Below are 25,467 nucleotides of genomic sequence, written 5' to 3'. Positions count from 1 at the left end.
AAGAGTTTGCGTTCGTTGTCTACGTACTATCGTAGTGAATGATTAGTGGCGGCGTTGTACTGGCCGTAGTGAATGATGATTGAGGGTGTCGCGTGTCGAGAGACGGTTGTAGCTCGTTAAGTGCGGTTTAAAAGGGGTTTTGTGGGAGGATTCGAGTAGGCGAACTGTCTTGGAAGCTGTTCGATATTTATGCTTATTACGCTTGGTTGAACTCTGTCGAGAGGTTTACGCGAGGCTATTCTTAGTCTTCTTTTGGACCAGTATACTGGTTTGGAGTAGATTCACTCACGCTTCGAAAATTGCGATGTTTACGTTGAAAAACATCGATAACTTTAATTATTATAGAAAATTAGAGCGATAAGTAATTGACCACTACGCTTTCAACGAAAACAAAACGTTCTCGTCCATCTAATCGTCATTATCATAAAGCCTCCATAAAAAGTCTGCGCATCCCAGTCATAATAAAACGGCACTTGATGCCTATCTAAACATAAAAAGAAACTCACGTAGAACACCGAAATACCGGTTCCAGCACACAAGCCCACAGACACATACGTCGTCTAACGGCACTTCGCGGCCGCGATACAGTAATATAGCGATAGACCGAATTCACGAGTCGTTCTCCTCTTTCTCGCCTTGCCTTGACACGCAAACTGGATAACGCACATACATAACGCGATAGATAGACTCCGTCGCACACACACACACACATAGGCAGTTTCGCAAAGTTGCGCGGAGCACATATAGCCGGTCGCGGCGGCTCGAGAAATAGACAAAGAGCGTCGCGCGCGGCGAATTTAAAAATTTTACCGATGAGACTACGGCGCCGCCGAGGAAAACAAACGGGACAACCTTAACCTCTTAAGGCACCTGTTTGTCTATACGCGCTCGCGGGAGAGAGCCGTACGCGCGTCAACATTTCGTTACGTAAGCCGAGCGAAAGGAAAAGGGAATTCCTTTCTGCTCTTCTTTACGAGCTCCGCTGACATTTTTCGAAGACGAAATAATAATAATGTATAAGGAGGAGCTGCTGCGGTGAGAGAAAATTGTCGGGTTTTAAATTTTGAATGCGTTTACTGTCCGTTATAGTTGACGCGCGATGTGTGCGTGTGTACTTTCACTCGTTTTTTGAAGACGCGCGACTTGCGCAAGCGTTATTACGCGATGTGGAGCGATGAATCGCGTGATTTTAAACTTCGTGAAAGATCGAAGTGCAAATATGGAGCAGCGTTACGTTACATACGTGAGCGTCAATTAGAGCTAGAGTAAAAAGTTCGGTGTGTTAGAGTAGAGCGTAAAAGCTCCGGCTTGACTTCGTTTGCGTGAGAACGAATTTTTTTTTCAGACTCACACTCGACTGCTCGACGCTATTGAAAAGCTCTTACGTGTGGCGCAGTTGATCTGACGTATTAAGCGAAATTTCTGTAAATCGAGTGTTTTCTGTTAAGTCAGCGTCGTATACGTGCAATTTTTTTCCGTAAGTAAACAGATCCATAATTTTCCAGCGTTTAAAAAAGAAGTCTCCGAAAATAAGTTACGTCGACCTCGATACTAAAGGCGTAAACAAAAGGCAAAGAAAATCGCACAGGATGTATCGTCGTATCTTGTACGAGTCCGGAATCACCGGTGATATTACGTTGTCCTGTAATCCGGAAACATACGAGTCACCAAAAGTGCGAAATAAAACGTTAGTATAGCAAAACACTCGCAACGTTCAAGGCCCATCATGTGTACAACGTCTACAGGACCAGGCACAGGAATACATCGTTGCGAAATTTTCTATTTTGATTGCAGCGAATTCGTACAGTTCCCCCCTGGGGCTACGCGTGCCCGCGCGAAAGTGCGAATTTCTTTCTCTCTCTATCTCTCTCTGGCGCGCGCGGGTTCGGGGAATCCCCGGATTTTGCAAGAGCCGGGTCCGGCTGTACCTGGAGTTGCAAAATGCAGGCTGGTAAATATTTACCGCGGGATTTCCGAGGTGCACACGCTCTCAAGGTGATCCGTGTACTTTTACAGAAGCGCCATACGGCGTAAACATCCTCATAACGTTTTGGCGCGTAATTCAAAAACGTATGTACGAAAAAATTTCGTTCTAGCCTACAGTGAGAAAATTGTGAAAGCGGCCTAAAACCCGCCGCTAAAGCTCCCGTCTCATCCGCCAGATGTCGCATTGGCGCGCACGTGCGCCGCGCGCACTCTCTCGCTTCTGCCAAGCTCTTCCCCCCCCCCCTCTCCCCACCTCTATACACAATACACACGAGGCGTATATACATATATATAGCAAAGCGCTGTATATCGACGCATACGGCCGCGCAGCCGCCGCTGCAGCTCGCGGTCCTTGCTCCCTGCGACCGTATGTGGGTCAGCAGTCTCACACACGCCAGCGCTCTTGCGTAACCAATGCATGCACGCGCTCAGCTCGCTCGTTCGCTCGCGCCAAAGCGCTTGTGTATATACGCTAGCTCGGCCGTATATACTTGTACGTACGACGCGGTGCATCGATGTTATCCGATGCTTCTTTTACTTACTTTTTTTCGCTCTCTACTCTCGATTATACGGGGAGAGATTTCGCTCCGATTTTTTTTCTCTCGGTCGGCGGGGTGTTACGATTTTTTTTCGATGAACTTGAGGAGCGTAAAAATAAACTCGACGATGTTGGAAATATTCGGCTGAATCGGCGAATGACACATCGTAACGAACTGCCGTCGGGGCGAAAAGTTCGAGGTGCGCGCGGGGATCGATAACCGCGCTGCTATACTGCCCTTTGTCGATTTCGTTCTATATAACCGCGAGAGCTATATCGGAGCTGTTACACAGGAAATCGTTTCCGCGTACGGAGATAACGCGATTTTCCGGTGTTTGTATTACACTCTATGTAATAATAAAGAAGTATACGTAGGCAACCGAGCGCTTTCTCAGGATTTCCTGGATTATATAGAAACCAATTTTACCCTCGACGCCTGCGTATACACACATTATTCCCGTTACTCTCTCTTTCTCTTCTTGCATTCATCTCCGCGTCTTCTCGCGTGTCCCTTTTCAATCAGCCCCCTAGTTCCTTTTGAAGAGCCACAATGGCCGAAAGGGGGACACATCAGTGCCCGCGCGGCTTTGTCGCCGTTTTGTATGCAAATAGCGCATGGAACACTGCGCGCGAGAAAGTGTGCCTTTGCTCTCTCGTATTATATACGGAAAGTAAAAAAAAGACGCGAGAGGAGTATAAGGGCTTTTTTTTCCATACGCACACGTGTGCGGCACCGATAGTTGTGTGTATGGAGAGGTTTGAACGTCCGAAGGGTTTATGTAACGGTTTCCTTTAATTTTCGAGTGCGATTTTTATTTCGCGCGAGCTGCTGTATACTCGCCGGGAAAATTGATTTATTATCCGAGGTGGATTTGAATCGTGGAGTCGTTGTACGGTAGGATCTACTTTTTCTGAAGAGGAAAGAGGAGAAGAATCGAAGAATTGTGGGATGTGATGAGAATAAAGATCGGGTACCTTAACGTTAGTTTTGTACTAGTCTGAAAACTCTATCCAAAAAGCAAAAGTCATCGTTGATCGTCGTTTCGAATAAACACACTTGTATAGCGACGGCAACATATGACGCGTTATATAAAAGTACCTCGCGTATAGCCACGACGGAGAGAAAGAAGCATCGGAACAGGCGCGGCTTTCACACACGACTTCCGAGATCCGCGGCGAAGATTTTTCGTTGTGACAGTGAGCTCGACGAACGGAAGAAACCTGCCGCTATTTTTAGAGTCCGGAAGCTTTCGCGTGAAGGAAAAGTTACGATTATTGTTATCCAAACTGGAAAGATTTTTATCTCCTCGCAGAGACCATCAAGCTCGAGTAACCATCCGTTTCCACTGAAGCAAAAAAAAAAAAAAAAAAAACAGAAATCCAATCATCGCATGAAAAGGACCGACACCCGGTTCGCGAAAATCCAATCCGACACATCCGCGAATAATTTCGACTCTCTGACGTCAACGCGCGCTCCACATTTCCGAATTTATACTTCCTCTCTTGCGGCACCTACATCCTTATCTCTTTCTCGTGTTGAAAAAGAAACGTTGAAACCTCTGGCTTTCCTCGATACAACATGTATAGAGCCTATAGGGGGGCCCTACATACATTGCGTGTAAAGCACACAACGGCGTGTCTCGATGCGGCGAAAAGTAGGTGATCCCGGCTGCCCGCGCAGACGATTTTACGAGCGAGCGAGCGAGAATTTACCGCTATGCGCTTGCTGCCGCTACGAACCGGTGAAAGTGACTCTCCCACGCCGTGACATCCTAGTCGCGGAGAGGAATATCCGATGTGTATATTTTCTGCGCGCTTGCGTTGTGCCCCGCGCGCTCTTGGATCTTTCTTTATTGTATTGTGTATACTTTTTCGGTGATGTATATTTGGATGGATTTAATTGATCGATCGATGAGTCTTCTTTGGCGTAGCTCTATTTATACACAAACACCTACGCGACTAAAGCAGCTCGGATCCAGTCTGATTACGTCGAAAGAGAATAGAAAGTCCGCACCGTTATTTCCCTTTTTTTCCTCCTCTTCCTAGTCGCGACCTTTTTCGGAGCCTCTATCGTATTCCCTTCCTTCGAGTAGCTCCACATCCGAGCGCGTAATTATCCTTGTACCTACACAGCTTTTCCTTTTTCTTCTCGCGAGAAATTATAATTTCCGCCTGACCTTTCACAGAGAAAGACTCGCTTATTACTTTCCTACGCGCGAGAAGAAAGAAAGAGAAACTTTTCGACTAGCTCCAAATGACTAGTCGAGTTTCATTGTTTCGAAAGCGCTCGCCGGGCATCCATAATTACAGATTATTCGCTCGCGAGGAGTACTTGTCGAAAATTGATCGGCAGCTCTTTATTAGGTCGTATGACAGTGACATAACTAGACCAGCAATATAAAAAACGAAGGTAGAAACACAAGTAAGGGAAAAAGGCAGTAGTAACGACAGTTACGGCAAGACACACGCAACTGCAACGGCGGCGAATTCGCGATGATGGAAAAGAGAAAGGACAAGGCTCGCTCGCTCGATCGCGAGTCTCTCTCCTTTTCCCTCAGCAGCAGTAGCAGTGGTAGCAACGCGGAGTGAGAGTCGCGGAGCGCGAGTGAACGAGGGGACGTTGAACTTTCGTAGTGAAAGTTTCTATTATACCACTGGCCTTACCTTACTTTTCCTGGCCGCGCGAGCTGGTTGTGTCATAAGGCCCCCACGAGCTGCGGCACCGGTTCGTTCGTCGGAGAGCAGAGACGGTTTCTATACGGAGATATATTAGTGCGGCGTCTGCTCTCCTTCGCTCTGTGGGTTAATTGCGCGTGGAATAGTGGATTTTCGGATTGGGACTTTTCTTTTCTTCTACAAGAATATATCTCGCGGTTGAGATGAAGTAGTATATGTACAGTCGATCGATGGTTTTGTATAGACGGTAAATAAGATATAGGGGGCGACGACTGTTTAATTAATTTAAGTCTTGACTTATCGCCGTCATTATTATATGCGTGTATGTGTACGACACGCTTTATTGAGGTTGGCGGAGTATAAAGCCGAGTGTATAGTGCAGCTCGATGATATCGCTATATACAACACAGATATATCTCGCATTGACTTCCAAATGACGCGTGTCTGAATCATCGATTTAATTATTACAATCATCGTGCATACAGCCATTATTTTTTTCTCCATCACACTTACGCACTCGTAATATCTCTCGGTAGCACATATCTTAGCATATAACGATCGATTTACTGCACATGCGCACCGACAAAGTATATGAAACCTCTAATCACCGCGCGCCTCCTTACATAACCTCACGTTACATATCTCAAATCTCTCGCGGAAACAAAAAATTCCGACATAACCCCTCCGACATCCACCTGCAGCTCAACGATAGATATAGAAGCGAGTCAGTTGGCAATTGCGATTTGCAATTAGCGAAGCGTGCAATTGTGAAATCGCGCGCGCGCGCCGCGGTGTTATTGACCCGAAGGCCGAACGCGATCATGATCTCCCCGTGTATTATAAGTGCACGGGTGCAATATATATAGACGTGTAATATCGAGTCGAGTCATTAGCCTCTGAATATTGCACTCGCGAGACACATGCGGGGGGGGGGGACGAGCCGCGCACTTGAGCAACTGCATAGAAGCGTTCTTGAGATTTGCTAATAGCTCGCGCTCGGCTTTGTCTCCGAGAAAGAGAGGGAGAGAGAGAGAGAGAGAGAGAGAGACGAGTAGGTGTTGTGATTGAACTTGGTACACAGCGCACGGTATATAGCGTGGAAATAATAAGGAAATCATTAAGAGCGTGCGTCAAGCGCTCGGATTTCTTTTTTTTTTTTTTTAATCCGATTTATACAAAACGCAGAGATATCGTACCTAAGTGTCGGCCGTGTAGCACACTCATCTTGGCGCACATCATATGTTCAGGCGAGCTTTCTATAGACGACGATTCCGCACCTCCAGGCGCTCCGAAGACGAATCGCAGAAGACTCTCTCTCTCTCAATATCCTGAAAGTTCCTTATCGTCCTCCATGTCACAAGCACGCACTCTCCGCAGGATTCTCTTTCCCACCAAATATACGTCTAATATCACAAGATCCACCAAGACATCGTCAGAGTCTTCCTCTCTCTCTCTCACCACATGACACACTTTTGGCACTGCGCGTATTATAAACCTCGCACTAGCCCATCGTGACTGTATCGAAATCGAGACGTGTATGGAGATAGACGAAAAAAACAACAACAACAACCGTGTTATAACGTACGAGTTGGAGTACCGTTCGCGGAGGAGGCTCGACGCGAAGTGAGAGTGGCGAGTTGGTTTTTCGGCTGCGGGCCCCGGGCCAGTTCTCCTGGCTCACGGGCGAGAGTGGCGGCACCACTGACCTCGATTTACGCGAGCGCGGCCCCCGTCAATGCCAAAAAGCCGCTCGACTGCGCGGGACGACTCGACGCACACACGCGGAACTTTCACTCTTCTTTCTTCTCCAAGCGAGCTTCTTCCTCCTCTATACAACGCGTACAGTCTGGACTTTTCGATGGTTGTACTGGCAGTGCGTGTATAAGTGTAAGCAACTATCGGCGCTACAGCCCGAGCGAGCGTAGCCGCCTTATCGGCCGATAAGCGCGCGTTGCTCCAGTTATTCCCTCCTCCGCTCGGTGCCAGAGAAGCTCGGAGAGGGGAGTATGCAGTACAAAAAAAAAAATGATAAACAGCCGTGAATCACACCCGAAATTTCCCGGCTGGTACCTTGAAGATCGCGCGCGAATCATGCGCGCCGGGCCGTTAAAAAACCCGAAGGTCGAAAGTGCGCTCTTCTCGATGAAAGTGCGAGTCGTCGTCGGGAGAGTAAAAGTGAGCGCCGAAAATACCGGTTTCTCTCTCTCGGCGTCGATCCTCGGAGGGGAAACGCGATACACTGTACGCACTTTTCCTCGCTCTCGATGCCCCTAATGCAGCCGCTCTTGCGTAACGTCTTCCTCGCCGCCGTCGCCGTTATATATAGATGGATGGATAGAGAGAGAGAGAGAGTTAAATGCACGATTTTCACAGCCCGACTCGCTCTCACTGTACAACGCTGTACATCACTTTCCTCGTGGTCCTGATAACGCAGCACTGAACAACAACGAGGACGATTAAGAGCAGATGAGCGAGGAGAAACATCCGAAAATCCACTTTGACACACTCGCGCTTCTTCATTCTTCTTATTCACAACCTGACGCCGCGTTCACCCTCTCTCGCAAGCTCGCAAGCTCGCTATATCCTTCTGGCAGTGCTGAGCTCAGCGCAGTGTGTGTGCGTCGCTCGCGCGCGAGTCTAGCTCTGTGTGATGTGTGTTGCCCTCGGCTAAGCTCAGAAGCAGCGTAGGTTCGCTCGTTTCTCCTCCTCCTCTACACCTCCTCCTTCTCTCTCTCTCTCTCTCTCTCTCTCTCTCTCTCTCTCTCTCTCTCTTCGAGCGGCTGCAGCAGCGCGAGCGGTCGGCCATGGCATACTTACTAATGTCAATCACACCGCCGAGCACTGGCATGCACTCTTGCACGTATAGGATGCATTTTATATACGTGTGCGCTCGTTCGATTATTATTTACTCGCTGGATTTTCGTGAAAATTGGATCGACGCTTTTATATCGCTCGAGATCGATCTCTCTGTGTGTATTTATACGGAGAGGGTAAATAGAATCGTCGAGTTATTATTATATCCGCGTGTGTGTGTGTGTGTGTGTAAAATATAAACGGAGAAGCAGGTGTACGTTAGCATGTCCCTGTGTGAGTCGAGCGAGTTCAAGACTGTTCATTCGCTGACGTGTTGGTAAGCGTCCGCGTGATACACTCTACGTCTAGCTCTGAATGTCACTGCGCTCGGCTCTTGCGGCTGCACTTATCTCTCTGTTCATGGTATGATGACGACGACGATGAAAATCGCGAGCCGATATCCAGCGTCTGAATGTCGCCGGCCCTGAACCTTCCGCTTTCGGAAAAACGATCGCCCTTAACCCTCTGCGAGTTTTTATCTCTTCGTTTATGCGAGAGATTCTCTTTTTTTTGTTTAATCCTTACGTAAGCGTCTCGAAGTACCCGACTTGTTCTACTTAGACAACGCTATCGCCCCGGCGTTACTGCGATTGCAGCAGTCCATCATTGACCCCTATTGGAAGCTTAACGAAAAAAACCGCAATAAATATCGTTGACAAATAAGCGTCTCCGCTTCTGCTTTACCGATCGCGCCCCCGCGGGAAAATAAGCGCCGCAGCTCTAATAAGTCATACATTGACCGACGCTATAATACGCCTGATGCAGCTGTTGGCGTAAAAACCGACGGAAAATCTGGATTTTCGCTCGATCGACTAGGTATCTATACATATAGTCGCTTTGTTTTGACGCGTCTACTTCGCTCGCGCGAGGTCGCGATTTCGAAGTCTGTTTACAAAACGGAGATTGCACACGATTGTGTTCTAAACTACCGATGACTGCGATAAAAACGACAGAATGAAAAAAACTCGCATGGATATGACGATAACCGACGAAAAACCCGCGGTGAGCAACAATATCGGGACTGTGTCTATGCATTTTCTAGAAATTCATCATCGCCGCCTGTGTGTGTAGGCATATATAAACTTGAGAGCTCTAAGCGCTAGCTGCGCTGAACCGCCGAGGTCGCGAGCGTCCGTGAGAGCTGAGCGATCGACCTCCGCGAGAGAGGAGAGTGTCGACACCTCGCCGTCACGAGACGACTGCGGTTCTATAGTGTATATAGCTAGACTCTAAGGATTTGCGCTATGCACTTGGGCTCCGCGCGTAACTTTATATTCTTGTGACGGGCGAACACGTGGGTGGATCGACGAGAGCGAGAAAGTTTTGTTTTGGTTGATGAATCGTATTTTTTTTTTCGTAGAGTTCGAGTCGAGCGGAAGAGGAAAAAATGCCGCTCTCTCTTTCTGTGTGGAGTAAAAAATTGAAAGTCAGAGCTTTCGAAAGTTCCGCGCGGTTTATTTTTATTTCCAGAGAGATTCATTCATCTCCGGATAATGCGCCTTGAGAAAATGCTAATGCCCTCGAGGGAAATGAAAAATCGCGCAGGTACAGTATAATGATGTCACCTGATATTTTCAGTGAACTTGACTCGCGCTAACGCTTCGCGTAATGAAAAGATAATACGTTTATATACAAAATCCTTCGCAGCTGCAGTGAAATATAGTTTCGCGTAAAAATGACTTTTGTATACAACGACGAGCACTAGCCTCCAATGCCGTTCCTAAAATAGACGAATCTCTTCGATGCCGAGAGAAACTTTTAGATACACACGCACACAAGACGCACAATTGAATCTGCATTGTCGGAAATTCTTGCAAAATTCTTGAGAAAAAAAAGGAGACGCAGGTGAGTTTCACGGTCAGCGTCGAATGCTCATACGTTACACGTAGCTGCTGGTTAAATATTCGATCGGCGTTTATTTTTTTATTTTGTTTCACCCGAATCTACAGCAGTACACCGGCGCGTGTCAAGGTTACGCACGACCGTGAGAGAGAAAGATCATTGAGGAAGTGCAAGAGAGAGACGATAATTTATGTGACCGATGGATCTTTCTTTATATTCTCGATCGGCCCCATAGGTCGCCTCGTGGAATTATACCGGCGGTTTTACATAAGTATCTAGAGATTCCTATACGATAACAGTGCGTTTATATAGGAGTCGAGTTGGAGTGAGAAAAAAATGCATATACTTTTACGAGCGCATATAATTAAGGCTTTATCGCGCGTTTCGTGAAAAGAGAAAAAATTCTCGAACGATTTCGCGAGAGTTAAGGTCAAGGAAGACCCTGGCTCGTTCACCTCGACGAAGGTCTCTCTGCGAGAGGCTCCTGTGTAAGCTTTCGGTGCGTTTGGGAGAAAAAAGAGAGTTTTGACAGCGAAGGCCTTGCAGGATTTTTTTGCGATATTTTTTTTCTCCTCGTGTGCGTATCAGGATAAGATCATTATACGGTAAAACATTCTAGCGATGTTAATCTCAATCGGCGCCGTACGAACGATCCGGCTCGACTCTTGTCGCCTCCGGCAGCGTTGTGCTCGATTTGCAAAGTGTATACGCATGCGAAATGTCGAGTTCGCGCCTTGAACGCTCGGAAAAACGGTGTGCAATTTTCAATAAAATCGATTCGAGACCCAACAAGTGATAACGTACATAGCTCCAGATTTTGGCATCGGCGAACCTGCGTACAAGCATACAACAGCACGTCGAGAACGGAGCAACGACGTCGGCGGATATATTTATAGTGGGAGATTGGCATAGGTCGCGAGAGAGTGCGCGCAGCGTCGTTATCTCGCTTCTGCGCATACGCGGCCTCTATATGTATACAGTATTAAAGTAGCATACAAGCCAGCATCAGCCGGCTGATCTAGCCGGTTATAGTAGATGCTGAGCTTTTCGGCTTGTTACTATCAGGAGGAATTTCGATCGATCGTTTCTCTAAATTTAACGCGAAAATAATAGCGCGATTGGAACATATGTTGCGCAATTGCGTATATTATGTATAGCTATATACGCACGTTTTTCCGAGGTTTATGTAACGCGGTTGCGTAATTTCGCCTATTTTCTCTATGCAGTGTCGGCTTTTTTCAGTATAGTTTCAGCGGAATTATAAGCGCGTCGGTTAACGCTGTGAATGTTTCGACTACACTTTAAAGTCGAACAAACGATATATACACTTTTAATCGACGACGCGATACGCGTCGTTTCGGGCGTAGCTGCGCTAGCAGCTGCTAAGCGCATTGTGTGCAGCCGGTGTGACGTCGCGAACCCGGACCTATCCCAACCTCGCTTCCATATACCTATATATATACGCGTCGAGTCTGAGCGCGACGAGCTGCGCGAAAATAATAGCGCTTGCGAGTATAACTTGTTGATTACGCGTATATATAGCTTCATTTTTGTTTCGGACAAACACACAGAGGATGTGCACAAGTTTTAAGTATACAACAAAAGAATAACGCGCAACGATTGTGAACAAAGACTCGCGGCTAGACTGAAGCATTCGGCATCACGCTAGATTGGAACGTCAGGCCGACGACTGCGCTCATCCGCCAGAATAGCTTCTCTCTCTACTCTGGTCTATGCGGCAGACACACACAGCTTCTCGCTGCAGCTATATTATACTCGAGAGAGAGAGAGAGAGAGAGAGAGAGAGAGAGAGAGAGAGAGCTGCAGAGGTCGTTGCGCGCTTTTCTACATATACGCGCTGATGCTTCCCGATGACGTCAACGAAAATATTATTTTCGACCGAATTGGGGCGAATCTTCCTTTTTCTCTCCTCTGTCGATCGAGCTTTATACGCGTATGTGTACAGGAGCGAGGTGAAGCTTTTTTTCGTCTTCGTGTCGTTGCACAGTTTATCGACTGTATTAGGTATTTTTCCGAAAGACGGAGAGTACGGGGCAGTAAAAAAAACTCTTCCGGTTTTGTCCTCTGTTCCTCATACGTCAATCAAACTGGTCGAATTCAGACGTTAGTACTGCCAAGAGCTGCCCGAGAAGCGATAAAAAAAAGCAATAATAATTACATTCATTTCGTTTTGCGGCCGTGTTGACCCTGCGCAGTCTCTCTGTGTATACGGTCGACCCTGTATTCGAGTGAAATACACCAACGAATCCGCAAAAAGCTTGGTTTCATGTGTAAAATTTAAGAACGTAAATGTTAAGATCCTTCGGAAGCGTCGATCCTCTACACGTTTACATAACACCATAGAGTAGCACGTGATTAAAAAAGAAGCTATATAACCCAACGACACATTTGCGCGATAATCGACGGTCTATTTAAGCGAAAATTTTATTGCCACGCTTCGACCCGGACTGGCTTAGCCTCCGAAGGGATGTGCGTGACTGCACACGGTGTATATATTTCACTTCTGCTCGCGCGAAGTTTGGGAAACAAGGTTTACTGCCTTGTTGTTCGGCTTAGCATTGGACTGGACGTTTTCGTTATGTATTAGCATAATAAAATCGAGAGCAACAGTTCGGAAATAGCTTTCGGACTTACGGGATATTCAGTGTTGTATGATTTGCGATTCGAAGAATTTGCAACGTGAAATAAATCGTTAGAGAGAGAAGGTTCCCGAGTGCGTCAGACGCTACTGTCGATGGCAGAAATGTGGCGTCGTTCTCGGTCTAAATAAAATTTCACTCGCTCGCACACATCGGAACAAAGCAGACCGCGCATCGATACGGAAGAAACGAAAAAGAAGACGCGCTCGTCTCTTTCGCGCGCGCATCATTGCCTGTCCTTGCGTTAAAGTTTCTTCCTCTCTCTCTCTCTCTCTCTCTCTCTCTCTCTCTCTCGCTGGCCGCGCAGCAGCGAGACGACGGCGCGTCCTTGCGCGAGCGAATTCGTTAAGCAAATTTCGCGCGATTTTCGGCGCACGCGCGCGACCTAGACCTTCCTGCTGCCGCTCTCTCTCTCTCTCTCTCTCTCTCTCTCTCTCTCTCTCTCTCTCTCTCTCTCTCGGCCCCGACGAGATCCAGTCCGGAGATATATTTGCGCCTGCGGTTAATCCTGTTTTTTCTCACGAGGCGTGTCTAAAGAAGTTTCATAAAAACTCACATCTTTTTCTGCCTAAAACATCCAAAGCACGAAAACGTCAGCCGGCAGCTGCTGCGAAGTGTGGAATCCAAAAAGAGGTTCTCTCCACGGAGAATCACTTTCTCTCAAGGCGATGCTGCTTCCTGTCAGTTCTTGTTGTTGTTCCGTCCATATTGCCATTACCGGAAGGAAAGGGTTGCTGCTGCTTCTGTTGCGACGACTCTGCGGCCGCGGGAGTGTGTAACTGGGTTAACAGCGCCGGCACAGTCTCGTCGGCGGCAGTGAAGATAACGGTGGCATCGAGTAGTCCTCTAACAGAGGATATATTTTTCTTTTCTTTTTATTTTCGGCCAGTTGCGCTTTCTCGCTGGCTTTGAATGGTATAAATGCGTGACGTGGGAATTCGCGGAGGCGCAGCTTCGCATGCGCGTCCTATACGGTTTGATTAAATGCGGCGCGATCGTCTTCCACACTTTTGGAACTTTTTTTCTTTTTCAACTGCACACTTATCGAACTAACACAACGATTCAGTCTCTTCTTCAATTTGCATTACAGTTATAGCTGCGCAGCACTTTCCATTTCGCACAAGTATTATACTCCTGGCACTAGTTCACTTCCTCCTTAACACAAGAACAAAAATTGACAAACAGAAAAATTCGCACAAGCGCGGGATTTTCAATTGGCGAGCACACCGCCGCGCGGGTAGCGCGCGAGCGTACAGGCCGAGAGTGCGATGCACCTTGTCGCTCTATCGAGCGACCCGCTCTCTCTCTCTCTCTCTCTCTCTCTTGCTTTCTCCCTCTCTCTTTCTCCCGTTCGCTAACTCTGCACACGGCTGTACGCACTTTAAGCTCCCCCACCTCTTCTCGCGTGCTTGCGCGAAGCTCCGCTTCCGCCTTGGGCTGTACGGACACACGCAGATGCACTATACTCGCATAGATCGATGCACTCGACGATGCGCTCGGAAGAAGATGAAGAACAAGAAGTCGAATTTAAGGGTTTATCCCTCTCTCTCTCTCTCTCTTGCTTTGGCAGTCGTAGAGCGTTTACGGCAGAGATGACAGCGGAGTGGCGAACTTTCACTCGGCTCTAAGCGAGCGGCAGTGGGTATACGTAACTAACCGAGTTCATCGACACGAGGTCGCCGCTACTAATCAGTCGTCAGAGTGTGTGTGTGTGTGTGTGCGATGGCAGTGAGAGAGAGTGTGTGTATCTGGGTATATACACTTCGCATCGAGATTCGGAGCTTGGGGTGTAACACGAGAGCGTCCCATTCATGGTACACAGAAGGTATCGATGCCACGTGATCAGCGCGGCATCGGCGGCAGCATCCGCGGGAGCTTAGAGAGAGAGAGAGGCGCCGAGCGTTGCTCGCCAAAGTAGGGCGACGACTGCTGGGCTGTTGCGCCGGTGCCGACGACGGCGGAGCACCGCTGCAGCAGCGCGCCCGGGTGTGCTATCCGCGCGCGCGGCTGGGGAGGGGAACACAGCGCACGCTCGCGTTCTCCAGGGTCGGACGAGCGCAGGGTGGCAGCGGTGGGGAATGCTTCTCTCTTAGTCGCTCCTCGTATATGTGTGTGTGAGTTCGTCAGAGCGATGCACTCGACTACTCGGTGCACGAGGGGTTGGGAGAGAGTTTTCGTATATTTTCGTCGAGCTTGCAAGCTCTCCCTTGCGCAGATTTCGGAAGGCCCATCTGCTCGGAACCGCACAAAGGCCACCAACTCCTTCTCCTCCTACGCATAACTATCGCTTTTTTCCGGACTCGCACGTGCAGTACACACTCGCGCAAAAGAGAAAGTGACGCTACAACCACTCCTCTCTCTCTCTCTCTCTCTCTCTCTCTCTCTCTCTCTCTCTCGCGGTAGGATGAGCCCGGCGGCAGCCAACAAGCTTGGGTCCGACGAACTGCAGGAGCACACGGTCTAGGCCACGCTCGCGTTCGATAACCGAAAAACTTTCACCTTCCGCTGTACACGCCGATGAGCTTTGGTGCGTGTGTATTTGTATTACGCGCGCGTGTGTCTGTATGCGTGCACGAGAAAGGTCCACGGTCAGCGGGCGTTGACATTCACTTTTTTTATAGGCTCTCCTTTTTTCGACGATGCGCGACGCGCAGGTATACGCGATATAGCGTAAGAGCGCACGGTCACGGGCACGGGATGGATTTCGGAGAGAGAGAGAGAGAGAGAGAGAGAGAGAGAGAGAGAGAGAGAGAGAGAGAGAGAGAGAGACAGAGAGTGCGGTGAGTTGACGGTTTCGAATGCGGCTCGTGCGATTGCAGAAGTAATTATGATCGAGAATGTGTAAAGAGAGGAAAAAATTCCGACGCTCGGCTAGCTCTTCTTCCTCTTCGTTAAGAAACTCGAAGAGAGGATAAATAATTTCACTCGTGAATAAAAGAGCTGCATAATTGATGGCACTACCGTTGTTTTTTTGTTTTGCTCGAAAGCAAATTTCCAGTCCCTTGCGTATCCAGCATCGAGTACAATTTTTCCACCTCGCACTTCACGCTCGAAATGTCGAAACGAAAAAAAAAGAAAAAAATAGAAACGAAATTTTGGCGGAGAGAGAAAAGTGTTACTATAACCTCTCGCCGCGGATAGGTATTTTGACCTCAAGAGAGAAAACTTATGTAATCCACCATCTCTCTCGGTTGTATCATAAATATCGATGAATTTTTTAAATAACGCCTGCCGCCCCGATACTTTTACACTCTCACTCGTAATTACGTAATACCTATCTCTCTCTCCCTGTACCCAAACCACGTAATTTCAGTAGAACTAGCCAGGCGTGGTGAGACACGCGGTGGGTTTTCCGCTAAACCTAGATCCGTGCGCGCCGGCTTTCTTCTTCTACGTTTTATTTAGATCGACTTTCGCTTTCGGAATAATCTGCATTTTAACATGCAGCGCGTATAACTGCATTACACAAGGAACTAATATACCTCTCCGCCAGAGAAAAAAATATAAAAAAGCGAGAGAGAGAGAGAGAGAGAAGGTCGCCGAGAGCTATATGCACACGGCTTCAGAGAGGAGAGACTCCTTGGTCGCGAACGACGACGACGTCGAGACGCAACAAGGATCTCGTCGTTTTGCCCTGACCTCAAAAGAGGCTGGTTTGCTTAGCTCTGAGAGAGAAGAAAATCGTTTTGCTATACAGGAGGAAAAGTCTCGTTGACTTGTGCGGGCTTACGACTTCTTTGTTCGACGGATGCGGAGAGAGTGATGAACTCTTGGGTGAATTTGATTGGCGCGTGGAATTGTAATGCGACTTCTTTAAAAAAAAAAAAAATGATTTACGATGAAGTATTTCGGGATAGCGTCGTGTAACGATTAGCATAATGCGTCGATTCGTATTAAATAATTCTTCGTTTTCGGTAGATTCATCACTCGATTAGTTCATCCGCATATAACACATCCTTGAAGCCTTGCACTTTCCTATCAACAAACGCACCTATTCAAACGCGTCGTCGATACAACCTTCGGGAGCCATTTAGCGAAAGTGTCGCTCTCTTTCTCGCACACGCAGTGTATAACACATAGACCAACTGCTGCGCTACGTATAGCCATGTCTGATCGCATTTTCAGGTCAGCTTCTCTCCGCTCTCTCTCTCTCTCTCTCTCTCTCTCTCTCTCTCTCTCTCTCTCTCTCTCTCTCTCTCTCTCTGTTGTATACACAATAATAACGTTTCTCGGAAATTGGATTCTATACTGTATGCGTTCGTGCGTTCAAGCTCTCGTGCGGCTATTTTGCTTGTACGCGGAAACTGCGGCCGCTTCGCATTTTTGCGATTTATTTTCGCTGCTTTGTGTAATACTCTTACGCGACGGCCTATCGGTATGTGGTGAGCGCGTCGCACTTTTCGAGGAAATTGTCGAACGAGCTTATGGAAATTGAAAAACAAGCCGATTTTCAAGGGGATCGCCTGAAATATCGATATTCGCTTGCGTCAGTCTTATCGTCTCGTCGCTGCTACATTGTTCAGCCTTGATTTTGCAAAATATAATACACCGAGTGCGAGCTGTTGCAAAAAAAACGCTCGTTATTACACCGCTTCCCGAGTGTATGGAACGAGGCGATTTGCATATCTGTATTCGTATGTACTATATTCGTATACCTAGTGGGCAGTGTTCGCAACATTTAATTAAACTTCGTTGCCGCTCGCCGATGGTTGTCTGTGTATACCAGTCCAATTAATAACAAAAGCGAACTTCAAATTTGATTCGCTATCGTCGCCGGCGACACAATGGGCCTCGACAAACCCACTGACACAAATAAAGCGGCTAAATCGAGAGACTTTTAAAAGCCGCGCGCGTAAAAAGCGCTTACTCATTAGTCTTCTCTCCTCTTCGCGAGCTGTGTATGAGAAGTAATAGTCGTCGCACGATTTCACTGATTACCCACGGGATCCTCCACCACGATGTAACAGCCGGTTGTCGAACGCCATCGCCTTGTTCTTTTTTAATTTTTAATTTACATCGTCTATTGGATAATAATCGCGGTTTTCCTAGAATCGCGATAATCGTCCTCTCTCATAATTCATCGAAGCGCGAACCAAGACGAAGCAGAATATACAGAACTACCATAGGCCCATACGCGCAGGTATGCCCAGAAGCAAAGTACGCTGCGGCACACAATGAAAAAGAGTCTGGTATAATACACCGTAAGCCCCACTGACTCACAGAACTACTTTCCCTTCCTCTCTCTGACTCTCCCGCGCGCTCGGACGCTTAACGGGCCGCGCACCGTTATTCATGAGGTTAGCCGCTCGCTCGCTTATAACCGAGAGTGAAACTCACCAAAGGGGGGCTCGCGCGCGGATGGCCCGTCGAGAGAGAGAGAGAGAGAGAGAGAGAGAGAGAGAGAGAGAGAGAAAAGGAGCAGCGACCGATAGATGCGCTCGGCTATACAATCCGCGGCCTTTTCGCTTTCTTTCTTTCTTCCTTGGGCTTTTTGTTTCCGAGCTGGCAGGCCTCATTGCTGCGCGGGTGTAGCAAAGAAGCGAATCTAGATGTGTTGTAGTGCGTAGGCGTTGTTAAACGCTCAACGAGCCTCTACATTCATCGCAATCGCGTCGAGCTTTAAAAACGCGCGTAACGATTCGCCATAAATCAACTCAGCTTTTCCCCATACTGCGATACACGATCTCTATACTGCTCACACACACACCCGTATCAATAATAACGCGTTCGCTCCAATTATAATCGCGGCGCACCAGACGCTCCGAGCAAAAATCAAATTTATCTGAAATCGCGCGCGCGCGAGAGACAGAGAGAGACACACACATACCTACACAGCCGGGCAATTTAGAAATCGACAGGTGCAAAAAATCAGCCCCTTTTCAGCGTGTATACCGATCGACGAGCTAGCAGGCAACTTTCCCCCGTAAATCAGAGGGAGAAGACTTATACCATCGATGCGCGCGCGAGATTAATTCCGGCCGCTCCAGCCGACGAACTGAAAAGAGCGTCGCGCGTTTTATATACACACACAATGTTGTAGAGCAACCGATTTATCTCGCGGCGGGCGTTCGGTGCGATGCATTATACGCTGTTTTTCTCGATTTACGCAAGCCTCGCGGGCTTTTCGCGTTGGATATGCGAGAGATTCGTGCGGAGTGATATTGGGAACAGGTATAGAGCGGAGCAGTTGTGTGGGATAACTGTGAATCTTTGCTGGGAGAGACTTGCGAAGTGTGCTGGGAATCTAGTTTTGCGATTTATGTTTGATTGAAAAATGTCTTATCGTACTTGGGCGCTTGTGTCTGTATCGGGGTAAAAATGGATTATTTATGCCGCACTGGTGTGTATGCACTACAATTGTTGACTGGAGGTTCTAAACAATGTTTGAACTAAGATTAGAATCGAGAATAACGATCGATAACAATCCGTACAATATTCTCCACATACCAATCAGCGCGAAACGCTCTAAATGTCACCGACCAATCGAGCATAAGTAATTACACTTCGAATCTCCTTATCAATCGAAAGATGCTTTACATGTTTTTTCCCGCACCCAAGGCCTGCGCCTCTAGTATAGTCCTTTCACTTTTATCCACATCAACAGCCAACATTGCCGTAGACGCACGTCTGTCCGAGCACGCCTAGACGCCATCTATTTGATGGACGTTATCCGGTGCTAATTCGCGTAACCAAATATTACGCTCACATTCATCCTCATTCGAGATTCCCCTATTATCATACACTACAAACAGACCGAGACTCGCCGAAACTTTCGTTCGGAATATCCGTAACCCCGAAGAATTATATTATATCTACGAATACACACATATAGGTATACATGATCGGAGCGCGTTTTAATCGCGGCGGTCGTTGAACATGACCGCGAAATAAAAAGTGGCCCTCAATTGGCCGGCACACGGCTCTCTTTTTCTGGGTCAAGATTCAAGTTCTTTGGTAGAGCGCGCGTATCGGACCCCTTCTGCGTTCACGAATTATATATATCCGCGCGAGGGCGGGAAATTCGAGCAGATTATTATAGGAAGACCTAGATTTTTTTCGTGACGAGTTTCGGTTTGAGTGTCGTCAGTCGTAGAATTATAAAATCACGATGACTATCGAGTGCACAGTGTCTGTTTGTTTATTAGAAGCTGTATAGGAATCTAATCTTTTCACGAGAGCCGATAAGGAATAACAACATTGAAGCGGCAGGAAACTTGCAACACATCGAGTATAGATAGATACTATCTAACTATAAACGATAAGACTATAACTCGTGAATCATTCCGCCTCGATAGCATTCAAATGGAGCTTCAAGCGTGAAATGCTCGATACTCCACAAAACATCCCAGAGTTCAAGACCTATTGTAATCTCAAAAATAACGTACAACTCGTTGGAACCGATCGATTCGCGCCGGTTTGTGTACAGGGGTGAAAGCTCACCGCGACGAAGACGAATCTTTGACCCTTTCGTGATCGATGTCGACCTCTTGGCGCCGACGACTTGGAAAGTCTATTCCCCCGATGGCTCAATCGAATCCGGGACGTTATGCAAACTCCCGCTTGTGTATTTTATTTTTATACGCATAACTTTTTATTTTATTATATACAGTACATAAAACTCATACACGTATAGAATGCAACAGCTGTTATCGCTACGCGGAACTGAATCTCGATGCGGTGCAGTAGTGTGTACAGCGTTAAAATTTTAGAAGGAAGTGAAAGTCTGCTCGTAATTAAGATTTTGAGAATTTATCGCGTCGACTGATAAAACCGTATCCTGCGCGGTGTTCGAAAACTTGAGAACATGTTTACGCGTGTAAGACATAATATCGGCTGATTATAACGGAAAGGCCGAAATTTTCTATGTCAAGAATATTTTTTCTGCGTACGTGATAACGTTATAATTTTATATACACATACGCGAATCATGCCTTATATTAACGCTTACATTATAGGAAATTGAACGTGACGTATGGAAATCGGAGAAATTCGACGTAACGCAACGTATCTCCATACATCTGACGTCACTGCGGTTTTGTTCACGTGACGCAACGAGAAAAAAAACGCAGCGCAGAGAACATCTAGTGCTCATTTGAAAATTGCGCCACATCTGAATCACCCCGCGAAAAGCGCGGGAACCGCGATGCATCTCTGATGCAAATTTTACTAAGAGGCAACCCATGCGGTACACATCCGAATCGATCTCGATCGATCGATCTCGTGGGAAGATTCCCTCGTGTTTCTCACTCCAATCGAGAGACAAAACTATGGCGAGTGAATAAATTAAAAACATCTATATCTGTACGTTAAAATATATTACGAGTATACGTATCGGGAGAAAGCGAAACAAGGCTCTGCCCTTAGGTATACCTGATTTCATCGAGAGGAAAATGCGAGAGATTGACGCTCGGCTTTTTTTTTCTCTCTGGGGGAACTTTGACGCGCGCGAGGTATTTAAATAGAAAGTGTATCAACGGGTATACGTGTGCATTTTTGTTGATACCGAGAGCCTGACTTAATTCGAGAGTGATTTATGGGTTCGGAAATGAGTCGTGATTGAGTGAGTAATGAGGATTTTAAAATTACTCTGCAAAGTTGCATAGCGTGTCGGTACATACACCATAGACTGATCATAGCGTAATCAGAGTGTCTGCAGCTGAATAACGGAAAAACACTCGTCTACGCTTATAAACGCGTTTTCACCGGGACAAAACGCGATGTGCCATTGTGCCTTTGTAATAACGCGCATACGCGGTGAAATCAGCCGCGAGCGCATATATGTCGACTTCAAAGTCAGACCGCGATGACTATATACATATATTCTGTCTTATGGGTATTGCGGTTTTACGAGAAGTAATAGGAGCCTCTAAAGCCGAACTTTTAGATTAATCAACGTGTAAAGCATTTGTCTGTAATTTTCATCGTGGGTTTTATTTTAGTGATCATAAATAAAAATTTTATAAAGTAGTAAATAACGTAGTAAATTAAAAACGAATTTACAAAGACAGCGAGCGTAATGAGGAGTGTAGGAGTCGGAGTAATAAAGAGTAACATTGCATCAGAGCTTATAACTGTCGTGGAATTTCTAACGACGTCTGCACTAATCAGAGGAATGCATAGATCGTTAAATAAATCAATTTATTTTCACAAATTAAAATTAAATGTTACAAAAAAATTAATTTTATGCGATATAAAATAATCTCAATTAAAGCGCAAGCTCATAATACTCTCGACCCATTTGAAAATTCCTCTCCACGCACCTACGACTCGAGCGGAAAACATAGCCCTCGCCTATAAACGCATCGTAGGCCGGCGACACTGCTCCTCCTAGTCTCGTCTTCGCTCTATACGAGGCCGATGTCGCGAGCACGCAAGCGAGAGAGAGAGAGAGAGAGAGAGAGAGAGAGAGAGAGAGAGAGAGAGAGAGAGAGAGAGGAATGCCCGGGACGAGAAAAGCTCTGCGCTGTACGAGCGAGAGAGAGAGAGAGAGAGAGAGAGAGAGAGAGAGAGAGAGAGAGAGAGAGAGACCCAGTTTCGAGATCGTCAGCAAGTATTCGTGAAGGGAATTTTCGCCCGAGCTTTTTTCTTATAGATATATTTGGCTCTTTTAATTAACGGATCTGGGTTACCCTATCCGAAATCGAAGAAGGTATACCTATACCCGATGCTTTTACGAAGAGGATTTCTCAATAAGATGATGCGAGATGATCCTCTGCACGGAAGCTGCGAAAAAAGTTCTAGAATGTAAATCCAGCATTGTCAACACGAGCCCGCACTCACTTCCAATTAACCTCTCGTCGGGGATATGTAAGATCCACTCGAGGCGAAAGCAAAAGCGCAGAAACCTTCCTGCGCAGCTGACGTACACAATGAGAGAGAGAGAGAGAGAGAGAGAGAGAGAGAGAGAGAGAGAGAGAGAGAGAGAGAGAGGAAAATACCCGATGCTTTTTCCGCGATAACGGAGCTAACAAAACACAGACACACACACAGTACATAGAGCTAGTTTAAAGCATTAGGACTATGCGCTGCTTCCGGCAGGATGTTACGAGGCGAATGGGAAGACTCTCTTTGTGCTCTGCAGCGGTGACGAAGAGCTGCTGCTGCTGCTGCTACTGTGTTTCGACACGCTTTCCCGGAACGGGTGCGGGAAATTTCGAGGCGCGCGTAATGCTCTGAAAAGTTCGGCGGTCATTGACGAGAGAGCGAGAGATCGTGTTTTTTTTTTTTTTTTTTTGGACGGGTTGACGAGTCGTGTGGTTGAGGGATTTTAATGTTTCATAGGGCTTTCCGAATAAGCAAAGATAATATCCAAATCGCAGTGTGAAAGTAGCATGAGCGGCTGAAGCAGAAGGTCCGATAAGGCAGTTTTGGCATACCGCTATATATGTATACTCAGCGCGTTCATTAAAGGAAACGTGAAATATGCCTATACGACATCTATCGCCGCTCTATTTTAATATTCTGCGAAGCTAAAGCACTGGGACACAGGCCAGTCAATATCCACGTACATCTCACTCAGCAGAAGCAGCTAATATAGTGACGCTCGTCTAGAAAGTCACAGTGGCTTATTATTGTCCAAGAGTCAGAGAAGCAGCACTTCCTTATCGGTGCATGACCTTTCTCTCTCTCTCTCTCTCTCTCTCTCTCTCTCTCTCTCTCTCTCTCTCTCATACCCGCGCGGCCGACCCAGAACGTGTAGAGAGCCGGCGATTCACTTTCGAGCTCGCAGGCTCTTGGCTTTGTTTCCACTCTCGCTACAGGCATTTTTCGACGCGGGGGTGTGTGCCTCCCAGCCAGATGACGATTTAAGATTTCCGCGAGATTTTACGTAACGTCAGAACTAGAGATCATATTTCAAAGAGGCTCTCATGGCGGAGATGTATGATTTTAATGAAGGCCTGGATTAAATTAGAAAGATGGAATGTCTCCTTTTAACACATGCCTTATTATTCCATCCAAAAGTTTTCCCAAGTTTCCACACGCTCAACCCGAAACCAAATCGTCACTAAAAAAAGGCGCAGCAGTTCAGCACAAAGCCGCATGTATATATAGTCAACTCGTTCTCTCTCTCTCTCTCTCTCTCTCGCTGTAAGTACCAACAATCCATGGACAAACAAAAGCGCGCGCGACGTCCTTCCGCGCGCGACAAACGAGCTCCTCCTTCGGGTTTGTCGACCTCTCTCTCGTTCCTTCTCATTTTTCCAAAACAATGGGGAAAGTTTCGCGGAAGAAGCTAATCCGTTTCGCACGCTCCGCGCGAGAGAGGAGGGCCTACTCTATCTCTCTCTCTCTCTCCTATATAGTATATGCGCATTTACATACAAAAAGGAAAAGGGAATCGCTGAAGCCTTTCACCGCTGCTGCTGCAGCAGCTCTCTGACCCCCACTTTGCGCGTGGAGGATCTCTCGGGACTTAATTGGTCGACAGAGAGAGATACTTGCGAAAGAGAGCTGAAGTGGAATTCGGCCGTAAGTAGAAGCGAAAGGTCAAGGGCTTCGAGATGTGTGTAGTCGTGCTGGTTATATGAGCGAGCTTTCACTCGTTCGTGTTTTTTTTGATTAGGCGATGATGAATTTCGTTTTCTGAATTGATATTCTGGTCGCGCGCAGCGGACGCTGTCTTCTTGATGATTTTAGACGAGTGTGCGTTTGCCGAGTTCATTTGCAAACGAACGACTTCACTTTCTTCTAGGCGTGTTTTCGTATGTGTACAGAAAGTCGTGGGATGGTTCGTTTACGAGACTCGCTGTTTTTTTTTCTCGAGTGTATTCGTTTATAATAGGGTATAATGTATTACACATTATATGCACAAATTGATCGATCTCTCGCGGCTAATTTCACAAGCCCGCTGCAGCGTGCGTGTAACTTTCTAAGAAGCAGTGTGTGTACGCGTATGTGCGTGTTATATAACGAAACGCAAGCGGCATAAAAGTCGAGAGCTAATCTCGCGTCTAAAAGTCGCTAATAAACGGTAATGAATGTTGAGCGTATCCTTTAATTACGTCTAAATACATGAGATATACCCGAGCTTGATCCTTCACTTGTTTACTTATCAGCGAAACCTCGCTTTACGTAAGCCATATAGTTATGTCACTCGACTTAGCGCAGTCCCTTAATTTTCTCGCAGCTACTCTCTCACGCATACGCAAATTCGCAGATTCTTATCCGTGAATTATTGGATTTCACTAATTCACCACATATAAGTAGCAGCTCTCCAAGGTAGTGTCTGCTTACTCATCCGTGCAACTAAAACACACGTCCTATGAGAACCTCAGCATACGATAATCCTCACATTCCAGCAGCGCAGTTCATTCACAAGAACAACCATCCGCGAATCCATGAGAAGCAATCACACACGCGAGTATACATAAGCGAGTGCACGTAAGAGGGAATATTCGCACACGCACAATTAGAAGCCGGTCATTCGCGCACGTGGATAATACGTGTGTTCGAGAGCATTAGTTATACGTGCACGCAGTCGGAGATCAATTGCGTAAATGTAGGAAGCGTCGATGCATTCACCTTTTGTGCAACCTTGCCGCCTCAGTGGTTCTCGACTCGCGAGTCTGACTTGATTTTACGCTGCTTGTAAGTAGCGTGTAAGCTTGGATTTTTCGATCTCGATCGATGCTGAAACTACGAGTCACTCCTGTAGGAGCTTAATCCTCGTCTAAACGTTACGCAAATGGAAGATGCAGAGATCGATCCGCCCAGCACTCCCTCAAACATAAATTATAGAGATCCAATTCGCCTCGTCCTCGAAACGATCCCGAATCGAAAACTACCGATCTATCCATACCGATTACCGAGAACAATGTAACTAGATCGTTCGTACGATTAAGGCCAACTACTCTCGTAAAATCTACGCTAAGAGAAATGCCGGCCCACGCGTCGATTCTCAAAATCCCTTAC

General features: G+C 46.9%; 1 protein-coding gene across 4 annotated transcripts in view; it reads right to left on the bottom strand.

The window, feature by feature from the left end:
- LOC100119978 (hormone receptor 4) overlaps window positions 1-25,467 on the bottom strand; it is a 110,892-nt gene that overhangs the window by 16,889 nt on the left and 68,536 nt on the right. Inside the window, exon 1 of one of the 4 annotated variants that reach the window (XM_031924360.2) lies at window positions 6,397-7,809. The exons of the other annotated variants lie outside the window; for them this stretch is intronic. Coding sequence (XP_031780220.1) covers window positions 6,397-6,439 — 43 coding nt within the window. The 5' untranslated portion in view covers window positions 6,440-7,809. Of the gene's footprint in view, window positions 1-6,396; window positions 7,810-25,467 lie in introns of those variants that run through there. 4 annotated transcript variants of the gene reach the window in all.

This window comes from Nasonia vitripennis, chromosome 2 (assembly GCF_009193385.2).
Source record: "Nasonia vitripennis strain AsymCx chromosome 2, Nvit_psr_1.1, whole genome shotgun sequence".
Lineage (NCBI taxonomy): Eukaryota > Metazoa > Arthropoda > Insecta > Hymenoptera > Pteromalidae > Nasonia > Nasonia vitripennis.
This window is presented reverse-complemented; position numbering and strand designations above follow the sequence as displayed.